The sequence below is a fragment of the Panthera leo genome, chromosome A1, assembly GCF_018350215.1.
Source record: "Panthera leo isolate Ple1 chromosome A1, P.leo_Ple1_pat1.1, whole genome shotgun sequence".
Classification (NCBI taxonomy): Eukaryota; Metazoa; Chordata; class Mammalia; order Carnivora; family Felidae; genus Panthera; species Panthera leo.
Window position 1 is genome coordinate 7,618,620 of NC_056679.1, and position 15,737 is coordinate 7,634,356.

The following is a 15,737-nucleotide window of genomic DNA, read 5'->3' on the forward strand; positions in this document are numbered from 1 at the left end:
TTTCCTCTTGTATTAAGTTGTTATATATTCTTACTTTTAGTAGTTATCCTAGAGGTTACAAAACCTCTAGTTATCCTAGAGGTTACTAAAGTCGAAGGTAAATTACTACTGTTCTTTGAAAATGCAAGGAATTCAAGGTCCTTCACTTACATCCCCTATGATTTATGTGTTGTTTTCATGTCTTTTCATTCCACATCTATTTAAAACCTCACAGGGCACTGGTATTGTTTTATGTGGTCCATATTCATTTGGTTTTACTCATATATTTCACCCTATCGCTCTTCATTTCTTCTGTTTGAAATCCTTTAGTGCGGGTCTGCTAGGGACTAATTTTCTGACTTTTGTCTGAGAACGATTTCATCTTCATTTCCAGAGAATATTTCTGGGGCGCCTGGGTGATTCAGTCGAGTGTCTGATTTCGGCTTAGGTCATGATCTCATGGTTCATGGGCTCGAGCCCCACGTGGGGCTTTGCCCTAACAGCATGGAACCTCTTTGGATTCTCTCTCTCTGCCCCTCCCCTGCTTGTGCTGTGTGTGGGTGTATGTCTCTCTCTCTCTCTCTCTCTCTCAAAACTAAACATTAAGGGGTTCCTGGGTGGCTCAGTCAGTTAAGCGTCCGACTTTGGCTCAGGTCACGATTTCGTGGTCTGTGGGTTCCAGCTTGGCGTTGGGCTCTGCATTGACAGCTCAGAGCCTGGAGCCTGCTTTGGATTTTGTGTCTCCCTCTCTCTCTGCCCCTCCCCTGCTCATGCTCTGTCTCTCTCTCTCAAAAATAAACAATTTAAAACATTAAAAATAAACATTAAACATTAAAAAATATTTTCCTTGGACACTGTATTGTAGATTGGTAGTTATTTTCTATAAGTGTTTTGAAGATAATATGTATATTTTTCTTCTTGCCATCATCAGACTTGCCAGGAGTGTATCTGTTTAAACCTCTTGATGTTCTCTATTTCATTAGTTTCAGTCTTTCCTTTATTACACACTACCTTTTCTTCCTCTCATTTCATTTTGTCCTTGTGTAAGTTTGTTACTCTTCATTCTTTTTTAATAATGAAAGTACCTAAGGCTATGTATACATTTCTTCTTAGTATAGCAGTGTATCCTAGGCTTTAAGATGCAGTATGTACTCCTTTTCATTGACTTTTGGGTATTATAATTTCAGTTTTATTTCTATGGTCCTGGAAATATTTAGAAAAACATTTCTTACTTTCCAAGTAGGTGGGCTTTATGATCCTTTTTTTTAGCATTGATTTCTAGTTATACTGGATTATAATCAGAAAATGTCACTAAAATCCCTTTTTAAAAAATGTTTGAGAGGGCGAGTGAGCAGGGGAGAGACAGAGAGGGGGAGAGAATCTCAAGTAGGCTCTACACTGTTGGCACAGGGAGCGACACCAGGTTCGATCCCACAAACTGTGAGATCATGACCTAAGATCAAGAGTCAGACACTTAACCGACTGGGCCACACAGGCACCCCCAAATCCCTATCTTTTGAAATGCAGTGTGGTTTATATTATGGGCAAGGGTATGTGTAATTTTTGTAAATCTTTCATGGCTACATGAAAAGAATATGTATTTTGGTAAGAGGGTATAAAGTTCTCTATTCGGCTAAAACATAAGTCAGTTGATTATGTATTATTAATACATTAGTGTGTCCTTGCTTTTTTGTCTATTTATGTTAAATTCCAAAAGAGGTTTATTAAACTCTACCATTATAATTGTGTGTGTGCATGTGATTCAAACCAACTTTTGTATTGGTAAGTGTTTCTGCATTTTGGCATTCAATAGTATTATTTGGTGCATATAAGTTTATTATTTTGTATTTGCCTTTTATCTGTACGTAACATTCCTCTTTTTCACACTTAGTATTTGGGCCTTAATTTTCTTTTCCCGAAATCAGCACTCTCATTCTTGCTTTTTTGTTTTCACTTAGGCAAACATCAAAAATCCTAAATAAACTGTAGAACCTAGACCCTTGCTCTATACTAGGTTATGTGAAGAGTTTGAACACACCTGTGCAAAAGACAAAGTTTCTTGCTTCCAGGAGCTTCCTTTTATTTTTTATTTATTTATTTATTTATTTTTATTTTTTAAAATATTTTTTTAACGTTTTTAATTTATTTTTGAGACAGAGAGAGACAGAGCATGAACGGGGAGGAGCAGAGAGAGAGGGAGACACAGAATCGGAAGCAGGCTCCAGGCTGTGAGCCATCAGCCCAGAGCCCGACGCGGGGCTCGAACTCACGGACCGCGAGATCGTGACCTGAGCTGAAGTCGGCCGCCCAACCGACTGAGCCACCCAGGCGCCCCAGGAGCTTCCTTTTAAATTTACTAATGGCATATCCCATTAAGAATCTTGTTTTAATATATATAATTTTAGTAAGTCTCCTGATACAAAGCTTTACATCAGAGTATAAACTAGAACATCTGCACTGAAACAAATATCTAACCTTTGAAATAGTAAAATAAATTAACATAGAGCTGTCAGATTTAAAATTATAATAACGGGCATGCCACACATAGAAACATCCAAGTGACTTTCTGGAGTGGGGGTGCCGAATCAACAGGAAATGGTGGCAGAGGGCTTTGCTAAATTGCAGCCACTTCTGTAAGGCTGGTGGTAGCTGTGGGGGACGATAAAAATGACATACTTCCACAATCATGGTTATTTCCAAGGTACGCTAATGTTAACATGTTATAAGGAGAGTATATAAGAATATTAGAAGGAATAGAAGAAGGAGAGTCTTCAAGTCCTTTGAAAACTTGTCAAGAATGGTGGCAAACTGCTTTTTCCTACTACCAAGACTTAACACCTGCACACTATACACAAATGTACGAGTATGATGACGTTGATGAAAGGCTACCTTGTCACAGATACACTAAAAAATCTTTCAACATATCAGTGATTTGTAACTGCCACAAATCGGAAGACTTTTGTTGTCAGTCCACCAAAAAGTTGTCCAAGCAAGGTTAACAATAGAAAGTTGCTAATAACCTAGTAATGAATTACAGAGCAGAACTTAAGAGTGTAAGACGACATTCGATTTTACAAATGTAGAAGAAACATATATGAAGGCAGTGAAATTCATTTCTGGGACTCAAAAATAGCCCTAACTTATCCACACGTAGTTTCCAGGCTAGTTGTCTTGGAGAAAGTTTTAAACGGAGGCTGCGACCACTGACACAATCCCTACTTAGAAAATGTTAAGTTTTCCCAATTACTGGTACTTAGCACAAATTAACATCAACTTTAGCTCTTAGCAAACTGTTGCTGGGGGAACATTGCTCGAGGCCACCCAGACAAAAGATAATTCTCACATTCTATCCCAAAGTAAATATGATTTGTGGATTATTTGCAGTTGTGGAGGTCATCTTCATAGCATGAAAGTTACTTAGAGTTGTCTGAAGGTTTATTTTTAGTAAAGGATACTCAAGAATGAACCCTTCCTATAGAGAGAGCCCTCCTCTAGAAGTAGGAAGTCGCCTACAAAATGTTTTTGAAGAGATCTGAGAGAAAAATAAGACCCTTGAATAATTTTTAACAAGCAAACACATTAGCCTATAAACTCAAACAAACACTTTCCTTGTGGAATACTTATTATAGTTACATGGGAACATTTTACACTTACCCTTTAATGATGTTCCATTGTTTTTAGGAAATTATTTTCAGCGTCAGCTTTTAAGCCACACAAGAACATTGGTTTTACTTATATTCACATCATTATTTTGAATCACAAATGAGATGGTCCTGTTCAGTAATTTTTGCCGTTTATGACGACTGGCTCTGATAAATCGTACCTAATCTTCTCTTAAAAAATGAAGATTTGCTACCATGACATTCTAGAAATGTGATTAGGGTGCCTAAGTACATCTCAAAAATGTGGTATAATTTAGAATAAGTCTTGTTTTCACCAAGGTGGGTGACTACCTGGAAACCAATGCTCATTTAGATTACCAGGTGAAGAAGAAAAACATGATTTCATCATTCCTCACAGTTCTTCCATCCACAAATGGGAATGTGGCTGCATTTGTAAACACAACCACGAAGGCACACGTAAATAATCTTGGAAGTTACTCTATCAGTATGCAATTATGGGTTTCAAAACCCCGGACTTGCTCAAGGGCTCCGTTAACAGAGTATCCAAATGAATGAAACATGAACTTGAGGCATTTTAGTGAAGGATAAGGAGGGAATATATTTAATCCCAAGGTGGGCTAAAGGCAACAGTAAGAAGATCCAGAATGAGAGGACATAAACTCCACTGAGCTGATCATAGTTTAGGAGAAATATCCTAGAACATGGCATTTTAAAGAGCCTCAGCTAATTTTGGGCAAGTCACAGAACCTTAGAGATCTTTTCAAAGTCTCAGGTTCCCAATATTAAAATAATATCCTCATTTTCACTGTTTCACAGGAGAGTCGGGAAGAGAAATGGAAAGCATGCCTGGCTGCTTCTGTAAGCGGTGAAACACTGTAATTTGAGACATCATTACAGTAATTGCCAGCCAGCGTCATCATCACAGAAGTAGAGGGATGTATGACAGGTGCTAAAAAGAAGGAACATCAAAGGTAATAAGATACACAGTTGTTAGAAGTAGAATGCCTTCTACACAGAAAGGTGGTTACAATTATTTTGTAAATGAAAACTTTGTTTACTCGGTGGCAGAGAGATCATTCAATCCTCAGGGCAGCTCCATGAAGTAGGTATTATTTCCATTTTAAAAATTAAGAAACTGAAGCTAAGAGGTTAAGAGACTTGCTTAAGAGCCACATGGGTAGAACGTAGTAACAACCAGGTTTCAAACCAGTTATTTAAATTCCAAATCCAGTGTACTTTTGTGTCTCATTACCATGGCATTTTGTGTTCACAACACAAGCTTGAGCCTCAGAGGATTTCCCGTGCGCTGTATTAAATTTTAATAAATTGATCACTTGAAATGCATTTCACAGTATTTCTGCAAGACCTACTATGCGGGCAGCGCTGAATGGCAGAGGCAGAGGCAACACTAAAAAGGAGGAAGGAAAAAATGAGAGGAAAGGGTGACCGGGAGCCGAGCCAGGAGCGCAGCAGAGTTGTTATTGTTGTTGAATATTACAGAGTATCCAATAAATTTGCTAATGAATATCAGCAGTGGCCCCGGTAAAAAAAAGACTTTAACGTAGCAAGGGTAACGTCCCTTATTCTCGATTATTCTCAATTAAGGATGAATGGAGACGAAGGGACTGGTGGTGGAAAGGGTGGTCCAAGTAAATTGCCCCTGAAGAGAAGTTAGGACAAAAGAAGGTGAGGGTTGTCTTTCTTTAAAGTCAAATTTTAATTACAGAAGCCGGCATCCATTATTCTTGTAAAATCTGGCCCATTACATATGAAGCTAAAGTCCCCTTTCATTACTGCTCCTAATCCCCATCCTGTTAGCAATGTCATGTGTATCCTTCCAGTCCTTTCTGTGCACATTTATATATGTCGTTGTAGGAAATGTATTTTATTTTACATAAAAGGTGTTATATTCCGTATTTATCTGCATTGTGGCTTTTTCATGCAACAATGGCTCCTGGAGAATAATGGCACTTAAAGATCCCATCTCTTTATTTATGAACATTTAGGTAATTTCCAATTTCACTATTAACAACAACGCCTCAAACGAACATTGTGACGTATGCCTCCTTGAGCACAAAAGGGTCTTTCTAGGGGAGATACCAGGAGTGGCATTGTTGGGTCTTGGGTATGGATTTTTGAAAATTTTACAAATCTTGCCAAATTGCCCTCCAACGTGGCTGTTATTAGTTAGCCCTCTTATCAGCAGTGTTTCTTTTCGGGGATTTTAAAAAACAAAAATGCTTTCGGTTCTGATTACAAAAGGTTCACGACAGAAAGGAATGGATGCCTTAAGCATTATTTCGGTGTGAAACTTTACATAATCACATACTAGGAGGAGAGTCCGAGGAGATGCTGGATGGAGAACGCTTAGTCCACCGAGGAAATATTAGGGGAGTTCAGGGCAGGAATGAAAGGATCTGTCCTAGATGGGAGAAGGGGCTCCTGTTCTAAGGACGTAGGCAGTGCTTTCTTTTCATGGCTGCACGAAGTAGAAAGCAAGGTAGAAGGGTTGGCATGGGGGACTGCAGAATGCAGACACATGTGAAAAGAGCAAGTTTTACGGGGGAAATGAGAAGGCAGGTGACTGGGACAGTGTTTCTCAAAGTGTGTTTGAAGAACACTGACTCTGCAAGGGGAGTAGACAGAAAAGTGTTCTGAAAAAAGTGGTAAGAAATAATTCGGTAAATTCTGCTAATTAAGTCCCGCTTTTAGAGAATTACAACATGTCAACATACTCAAGGCCGAAACAAAGAACAAAGTTGTTCAACTCGGCATTTCCCATGGGAACCGTCTCAACACTAGACCCTTTCCTCTGTGTAAAGCCAGTTAACATACTGCTGAACCAATCTGCCGTGAAATACACTTTGGGAAACACTGGACGAGTGAAAATTTGCAGAAATGGACAAGTGAGTGTCCGGCTTGCCTTCACAAATTTATTTGAAAACAAAATGAAACTAAAAATACACAGAACAACTGAATAAACATCCATGTACTCACCCTCAGAATTAAAAGGTTAAGAGTAAATTATAATAAATGTTAATACTTATTTTTCTATTATGGACATATGATCATGATACAAATTTGGGAACTAGAGGAAACAGAGGTGGTCATTCTACCACCTTAGGTAAAACCACTGTTAATGTTTTGAGGCAGTTCTTTGAATCTTTATTTCTATTAGCTTTTTTATTGTTTATATCATAATACAACACATGCAATCTTCTTTCATGTTAAATATTTACATTGTACTGTAAACACCATTGTACCTTTTCCTGGCTGTCTTTTTTAATGGCTGCATAATATTCCAGGTGAATAGTCCACTATTTATTCTCCTTGGTTTTAGAATTTACATTGTTAGCAGCTCTTTCTTTTTTTAGCTTTGTATGTAATATTGCAATGATTGCGTTACAGCATAAAACTCCTTACTTACATTTATTTTCTTAGGACTTATTTGCCAAGTGGAATAACAGTTACAAGGTAATGTACATTTTGAAGGGTTTTGAAGAAATACTGCCTGTTTGCTTTGAGGAGGCACGCAGAGAGGTTGTTATCGTCGGTGATGTATTAAAGTGCCTGTTTGCCGTTTCCCTCCAAATTTAATTCAGGTTTCAATTTGTTAGCACTGGTCCATTTTTTACAAATCCCAATTTGCCATTTACCGCGTTATCTATCCCCACTGTTTTTGCAACACATTGCCGATCTGCTAAATAGGCAGTAGATAACATTTTTTGAAGAAACGTTCAGGACAGAGTCCAAAGGAAGACAGTAAAGACCATGTACGAATTTACCAATACTCTTCGGATATTGTTTAAAGCACTCCAATGGCAGCTTTAGCAACATTTCAAATTTTTTTTTTTTTTTAACGTTTATTTATTTTTGAGACAGAGAGAGACAGAGCATGAACGGGGGAGGGGCAGAGAGAGAGGGAGACACAGAATCCGAAACAGGCTCCAGGCTCCGAGCTGTCAGCACAGAGCCCAACGCGGGGCTTGAACTCACGGACCGTGAGATCATGACCTGAGCCGAAGTCGGACGCTTAACCGACCGAGCCACCCAGGCGCCCCAACATTTCAATTATGACTAATCAAAGATACTCAAGTCACCTAACTAAAGTATCTTAGTCTACTTTTCTCCATCTTGTTCACAATGATTTAATAGAAAACTCTGTCAAATGTGGTAGTGAGGGATGATTTATCTTTGGCATTTCCCCTCGGGATTCTCAGTAACTCTTGAGGACACAGGCTGTATTTTACATATTTTTGTTTATCATAGCCTAGCACAGAACTTGATACATAGGTTCTCAATAAAGGTTTATTTGAGTGATATGCTTAATTTGGCATGGATTTAATGAACCTAGGTTGTCTCACCAGACACAGCTTTGCTTTCCAAGCAATCAGTAAATATATATGTTCATTTAGGAATGGCAAATGTGTGATGGAAAGAGCACGTGTTTTGTAATTAGAAGTCTTGAATTAAAAAAATAAAAACATTTTTTTAAGTAGTCTTCAAGCCTAGCGTGAACCCCGACGCCAGGCTTAACCTCATGACCTGATCAAGACCTGAGCTAAGATTAAGAGTTGGACCTAGAAGTCCTGAATTGAAATCGTAGCTTTGAGATTTACAAGCTGGTAACTTGGTGTAAATCCACACCTTACTCAGTTTGTTCATCCACAAAATGGTGATAACCCATCTTCTTTACTTTTCTCATAGGGTTCCTAGGAGAATCAAAATGTTTTTCTCTAAAGGGAAATCTGACCATGGCATTACGTGACTTTTTAAAACCCTGTCACAGCTTTCTCTTGCCCTCAAGAAAAAGTTAAGTCCTTTAACATGTCACACGGAGACTTGTGCGATATGGTTCCTGTTCAGTTCTCCACTGTCCTAACAATGAAAGCTCTCTTTCACAAGGCCTTTTGCACAAGCTGCCTGCTTTGCCTGTGAAGCTCTTTTCCGCACCCTTCTACGTCGATTACTACTGGCCGCAAGATTACTAACAGCAATAGCTAAAATCTAATGAATTCTTACTAAGCATGGGACACTTTACATACAGTAGCTTATACTTTATGAAGTAGATACTATCATCATCATTTTGCTAATGAGGCACAGAGAAATGAAGTAACTTACCCAGAGTAACACAGCTCTTAAACCTCAGCGCTGGCTTACAAACTCACTCCGTCTGCATTCAAAGCAGATGTTCTCAACGCCTGCTATTAGAATTATCAACTTTCTCCAGAAAGTCTAACATCTTTAACATCCTCTTATAGCCAGTGTGATAAGATTAACACTGAAGACACAGGTTTATAATCGCCTGGGTACTTTACGCTTCCCCGACCAGAGGGAAAGGAATCCATTCGAACTCAGACAAGACGGCATCTCGTTTAGTTTTGTTTCTCCAGCTCTTGGCAGTTCCTGCTACGCATAATGGGCATCAATAAATATTTGCTGAATAAATAGACGAAAGGGGTTTTCAACAACAGTCGCAACACAACGTTGTTTTTGAATTCAGTTAAGCAACATCACCAGGCTTACCAGTTTGTGATGTACGGAATCCACTTTTCCCCCTTTTTGCAGTGTGGTACGCTTGCTTATATCCGTTCTTGTGCGATTTCTTCTATTTGCCACAATTCCTTAAATACTGCCAGCAAATATTCCCCCTGCACAACTGCGATATCGCCTTTTGGCCCACTCTTTTAGACAGGAGGAAAAACTAACATGTTAAAATTACTTTTCCCTTCATAGCAATGCTTTACAATTCCTGAAAACTTTTTTTTTTTTTTTTTTTTTTTTTTTTTAATACAGAGCAAAACATCAGAGATCGCGGAGGGAAAAACTATCTTTTAAAAATGCATTTCAAATCAAGACTAGGCTGATGGGAGAAAAGCAATCTAGCACATTTATACATGAAACCTGGCGCTGCCTAGGCAGTGTTGTCCCCAGGTGGCATCTTATTTTTCATAATATTTTACTGAAGCCTTTCAGTAATATAAATAGAGAAAACAGGTGCTGCACTGAGCAGGGGGTTTGTCCAAATCCACCATTTTTGGCTCAGTTTTTTGATAGAAGGCCCAGCAGTTCAGGTAATCAGTCCTGCAGCTCTCATCGCCTTCAAGGAGAAGGAAACAGAGGAAAGTGGTGAAAAGAGAGGGAGAGGAGGGAGGGGAAGTGTGGCAAACAGACGAAACTATCCTTCAAACAGAGCAAGGGCTTTGCCTCCGTCTCCAGGTGCGGACCCTCAAATTGACCGTTTACAGGCTGCTAATTTTGTCTTTTCGATTAAAAAACGCCGCCTGGTTTCGTAAGTTAGAGGACATACAAAGTAGGAAGGTATTCGTCTCGTGAGAACTTCACCACCCGGATCAGCCTCAGGGAAGGCCACCGCGAACCGCCCGTCCTAACCGCCGGCTGGCTCGCGGATGCCCCGGGGGCCGGACGCCTGGCGGGGCTTCCCCTCGCGCTCCCGCTACCCACAAACCTTCGCGCCTCGGCGCGCCTGCGCAGCGGCGACGGCCCTCTCAGGAAGAGGAAAATGGAATAAACAACTCGGAGGAACCAGAGCGCGAGAGAGCGAGTGGAGGCAGAATTTAAAAATAAACTGGCCCCTCCGCCCTCCCAGCCCGTTCGCCGCCGCCGCTCCCCCTTCCCAAGCCCGCTCCCTCGAAGGCCCCGTCTGGGCCCGCGCGCCCACCCCGTCGTCCCGCGCGGCCCCTTTAAGAAAAGAGAACGAGAGAGTGAGTGAGAGAGAATCCCAACTCTCCCCCTCCCCTCCCCTCCTTCCTACCCCCTCCTCCCTCCCCTCTCCCCTCCCCCCCCTCTCCCCGGGCGGCTCCGGCTCCCGCAGCGGGACAGACCCACCCGCCCAGGCTTTTATCCGGCACCGGCAGCGTCTTCCTTCCCTCCCCGGTCTATGGTGGCGGCGGCGGCGGCGGCTCCTCGGGCGGCAGCGGAAGACGAGGCTGCGGCGTTGCCATGAACAGTGGCGGCGGCCTCCCGCCCCCCTCGGCCGCCGCCTCCCCTTCCTCCTCCTCGCTGGCGGCGGCAGTGGCGGTGGTGGCCCCGCCGGGGGTCGGGGGTGTCCCCGGCGGGGCGGCGGCGGGAGTCAAGCTGAAGTACTGCCGCTACTACGCTAAGGATAAGACTTGCTTCTACGGGGAGGAGTGTCAGTTCCTGCATGAGGACCCAGCCGCCGGAGCTGCCCCGGGCCTCGGCCTCCATAGCAACAGCGTCCCCCTGGCTCTGGCGGGCGCGCCGGTGGCCGCCTTTCCGCCCGGAGCAGTCCCGGGCGGGGGAGCTGGGCCGCCCCCGGGGCCCAAGAAGCCGGACCTGGGAGGCCCGGGGGCCGGAGCCGCAGCCGGCGGAGGAGGCAGCGGCGGCGGCGTCCTCGATGGACCGCGGCTGGCAAGTGAGTGTGGTCCGGGCTGGGAGGGCGGCCCGGGCCTTGGCGCGGCGGCGGAGGGAAGGCCTGGGGCCGGAGGGGGCCCGGATGAGGCCTTGCGACGAGCTTTGCCCGCGGGTCGTCCCCCCCCCCCCACCCCCCTTCACCTTCCCTAGTTGGTCTGAAAGGCCTAGGCCGGGCCTGAGCCCTCCTTCCTTCTTCCTGCTTCCCTTCCCCACCGCCTTCGGCGAGCTGGGGAGTGAGGGGAGGCTGGGTTCCCCGGAACGTGGGTGGGTTGACGGGGGTGCTGCGAGTGGGGGCTGGGAGGAAGGGGGATGGGCTGTGGCGTGCGGTGTGTGAGAAAGGGGGTGTCGTTTCCGGGGGGTGTGGAAAGGGGCTGGGTTTGCAGGCACATGTGTTTTGCGTGCCCGTGTGGAGCGGTGTCTGCCGAGTGTTGAGGTTCCCTAGTGGGTGTGAGTGTGGGCAGGGGGCGGGAGGTGATGGGCGGGCTTAAGGCTTCCTGGAGTAAGGCCGAAAGAACGGAAAAAGTTTGTGGAAGGCGTACGGGAGAAAGATTTTTCAAGCAGGAAATGCTTTCTAAGGATTAGGAGTGAAGGGACAGCAACTTGTGTACTGTGCTTAGGTTTAGTCGAGAGCTGAGAGGAGGAATTTCCCAAGACTTGCATTTCGACATAGTTCTGCTGAAGCCAAGATAAGTTTGCCGGGTGAGAGTAGGGATCCTGTCCTCTACAACTTTGTATCAAGCGAACTCTTAGCAGGGAGCCTGGAAAGCGTGTCCGGTGCGGCGTTCACGTGCGTGCACCTGAGCATTTGGCTTCGAGCATGTTGTCAGGGCTGTTGGTATTTTTTCCTTTTTTTCACTTGTCATTATCTACTGCCTTGCAACTTTTTAGTTGTTAGTGGAGTTGGATGCGTGAACGCAATCTATTTTACAGAATGTTGCTCTTAAGCAAGTGGGGGAGAGCAGGTGTCAGATTTTTCTGTTTCTGAGTATACTGTTTCTAAACCAAAGGAAGGGGGAGTCCCGTTTCTTGGGAATTCTAAACAGCTTGCAGATCTGAAGATATTTTGATAGGCATTTTAACTTGGTCATCAGTACATTTTTGTCTTTTCTTTTTTTTTTTTTTTTTTAACTGTAAATGAGTTTGGCTAGATGTTTCGCCAGCTGTTTGTACTGTGAGGATTATTGTTTTCCCAGAGATGAGCTTTTTTTAAAAGAAAGCTTGCTGTGATGGACTTGGCTGTAATGCAGATGTGTTTGTCCGCATTGATACGCTCAGAAGATTAATTTGTCACTTAAAAGTGTTTTGTAAAAATCGGTTACTTTACTGGTGGAAATTTATCACTTTGGAGCAGCAGCTTTGCATTTTCAAGGTGAACTTTTGCTGGTTGTGTGAGTTGTGGCTCAAAGTAATTTGATCAGTCTTTGAGTGGTAGGGGCAAACTTGAATGGTACCTTTGTTACATACAGAAAGGCATTTTCAAAAAAGCTGCTATTCGATTAAATATGTTATCTTTCTAGGATTTTCTAACATGCAGAAGTAGTAGATCTGGAACATGAAAGATAGGACAGGATATTGTAAGTAGGTGAAGATGGGAGGTGGGGGAAGATACTGACAATGGCTCGAAGGTGAGGCTCATTCCATACCTCATAAAAGGAAAGTAATTGTCTGGGATATAGGGTCTTCTTGAGAGAACATGGTAGTTATTGCTAAGAAGGCATTTGACAATTTAGTATTTAGTCCTTTAACAGTTATTTGATTAAATAGCTGAGTTATGTATTTAGGTTCTATAGGGCTTGCTTTAACTTGCCCGGTGAAGCCTGAGGCTCCTCTTTTCCGCTGTAGTCTTCTGGGTAACTGAGTCGTACTGGGTTGTGACTCCTTTTGGATGAGAGCAGATTGCTTCATACCAGTGACTGGCAAGTAAAGTTGCTCAGGAATCAGGGAAGAGGACTGTGTTGGTGGTTTAATGGCTGCTTTGAATCTTCACCCTTAAATGTTTAGTTTTTAGTCTGCTTTCTACCTTTTCCTATATTCTTTGACGTATTTTTTGGAAACAGGCTTGGTTTGTTAAGTGCATGAGGCAGTTAAACTAGACAGCATATTCTAAGAGGTATTGTTATCAGAAGTTTAAATTTTCTTGCGGACTTGATCATCTAGCATCACAATTTTATTTTGTTTTCATTTTTTCCTTTTCTTTAAATGTAAGATTGCACAGCGTTTCCCTTAGCTGAAAGGTCATACACTCCTCTGCTCTGATAGGGTAGATCTGCTTGCAGAAATACTTTGGGGTTTATGGAATCGTGTGTCTGTGTCAAAAAAGTTTTCATTGAGGTATACATATTTACAGGGAAAATGTATGAAATGAAATGAAAAAAATCACAAGTTTTTGGAATTTTTATAAGTTGAAAACAATGGCTTATAATCAGAACTCAGATCAAGAAATAGTACATAATCAGTACCCCCAGAAGTCCTGCTTTTGTCCCATCCCAGATGGTTTGCCCCAGTTCCCAAATATAACTTACGGTTTCTAACACTACATTCTGACACTGTAGATTCATTTTTCACTTTTTTTGGACTTTTTTGAACTTTATAGGAATGGACTCTCATATAGCATGCACTCTTTTTTGTGGGCTTGTGAGATGTATAAGATAATATTAAGCCTTGATAAATTTTATGAGGAATATTCGAAGAGGACTGAGTTAACACAAGTTGAGGTAAGATTCAGTGAATGAGTAAACCTCTTCTTTCCATAAAAGTGCATTGCCACAATAAAGGAACATGTCTTCGTATTTTTGCCCTTTTATAGGATTTTTCAGTTTTTAAATTAGCGTTCTATTTAGAGATAATGTAGAGTCAAATGCAGTTGTAAAAAATAATACACAGAGAGCTCATTTCATCGCTCATTTTCCTCCAGTGGTAACATGTTTCATACCTGGAGTATAGTATCACAGCCGGCATTGATTGCTACATTCCACTTATCATATTCCTGTTTCTCTAATCTTATTTGCACTTGTGTGTGTGCATGCACGTGTATTTCTGTGGGAATTTATCACATGTGTGTTGGTGTGCCTGCCAACACAGTCAAGACACAGAATGGTTTTGTCACCCTTAAGTTGCCCTTTTGTAAGCCTCCCTCCCTCCCCAAACCTGGCAACTACCAATTTGCTCTCATTTCTATAATTTTGTCATTTCAAGAATGGTTTTAAATGGAATTATATAGCATGAAATCTTTTGGGATTCGTTTCCTCCCCCCCCCCCCCCCCCAGCACAGTTCCCTCAAGGTTCAGCCAAGTTGTGTGCATTCTTTTTTTTTTTTAACTTTGAAAATTTATATTTATCGTTATTATGAAGCAGCATTTTTTTTTTTTTTTTGGTTTGCTTTTTTATAGGCATATCTGCTTCGTGTACCAAAGCTGTGAGCATTTACAGTAACCCAGAAGTGATATTAAAGATTTGTGCTAGGATTTTGAGGCATTTATTGACGGACTCGAATATTTATTTTTTATGTATGTATTTTAGGGTTGATTTTCACTTATTTTTAAGTTATGAAAAATTTCCATTGGAACAGCAGTGTATAAAGTCAGAGTAGACCAGTCTTCTCATCTTATTGCCTGGGATTAATTGTTATTGATAACTTTTGTGCTCCTAAAGGCCCTGTCTCCAAGTGCATTCACATTGAGAGTTAGGGCTTCAGTATATGAATTTTGAGAAAAAACAATTCACACACACACACACACACACACACACACACACTTAAGTTTGTAGTAGTATTTCTCACCTTTTTTTCTCATATTAATTTATATCCTGTTTATAAAGTAGTTTAGTCTGAGACTATATAAATGGAATATGGTAAGATGTTTGTTTCATATACTGTTATCATATAGTTGTTTGGAAGCCAATACATGCAAGTATTTGTGTCTCTTATCAGTATATGGAAATTACGACAGGCTTGGGGCTCAGAGATTTTGATTTTAGTGCTGTCTTCCAAAATCACTTCGTGATCTTAAGGTAGTCATTTAGTCCATGTGGAAATATATTTCTTTATCTGTAAAATGGGAGAATGGGGGATGGGGTTTGTGATGTTCAGAATCCTTTCAGCTCTAAAATGCTCCTGTGTTTTCTAAATGTTCATGATCTAGAAAACAAATTACTTCATGTTTGATCTTTAGATCCTCCTCTCCTCCCAACAAGTCTTAGAAACACTGACTGGTCAGCAGTCTAACCTCCAGTACAGGGAGGGGCATGTCGGTCTCACCTATCTTGGCTGAGTTAATTGGCATGTAGATAACAATCCTCTTCATAAAAAAGCCCTCCCCTGTTTTGTTTTGTGGTTTTTTTTTTTTTTACATTTATTTATTTTTGAGAGACCAAGTGAGACAGAGCATGAGCGGAGGAGGGGCAGAGAGAGGAGACACAGAATCGGAACCAGGCTCCAGGCTCTGAACAAGCGTTCAGCATAGAGCCCGTTGTGGGCCTGAATCCACGAACCGTGAGATCATGACCTAAGTTGGATGCCTAGCCTAGCCTGAGCCACCCAGGCGCCCCTCCCCTGTTTTGATGTCTGTTTTTTCTTTAAAAATAAAGATATTTTTCCTATTTTTTTCCTCCTTTTCTTTCTTTTCTTTTTTTTTAAGTAAACCCTATGCTGAACATGAGGCTTGAACTCAATGACCCTGAGGTCAAGAGTCACATGCACCACTGGCTGAGCCAGCCGGGCACCTGTATTCCTATTTTTCTAAA

The 15,737-nt window shown here is 42.0% G+C and overlaps 2 protein-coding genes across 17 annotated transcripts in view; one reads left to right on the forward strand and one right to left on the reverse strand.

Moving 5' to 3' along the window:
* Positions 1-10,148, reverse strand: part of FLT3 (fms related receptor tyrosine kinase 3) — a 123,705-nt gene extending 113,557 nt beyond the window's left edge. Inside the window, exons 1-2 of one of the 3 annotated variants that reach the window (XM_042940036.1) lie at positions 9,913-10,148; positions 8,724-9,286 (exon numbers count right to left, since the gene is read on the reverse strand). The gene's annotated coding sequence lies outside the window, so the exon portion shown is untranslated. Of the gene's footprint in view, positions 1-8,723 lie in introns of all 3 variants that reach the window. The other 2 variants (XM_042940187.1, XM_042940109.1) reach the window with 2 other exon arrangements.
* A 258-nt stretch (positions 10,149-10,406) lies between these two features.
* PAN3 (poly(A) specific ribonuclease subunit PAN3) overlaps positions 10,407-15,737 on the forward strand; it is a 131,429-nt gene continuing 126,098 nt past the window's right edge. For 6 of the 14 annotated variants that reach the window (XR_006202961.1, XR_006202965.1, XM_042940298.1 and 3 more), the window contains exon 1: positions 10,407-10,998. Coding sequence is in view for 11 of the 14 variants with exons in the window: in XM_042940298.1 (XP_042796232.1) it covers positions 10,566-10,998 (433 nt within the window). In the remaining 3 variants the exon portion in view is untranslated. The remainder of the gene's footprint in view (positions 10,999-15,737) is intronic. The other 8 variants (XR_006203244.1, XM_042940428.1, XM_042940439.1 and 5 more) reach the window with 2 other exon arrangements.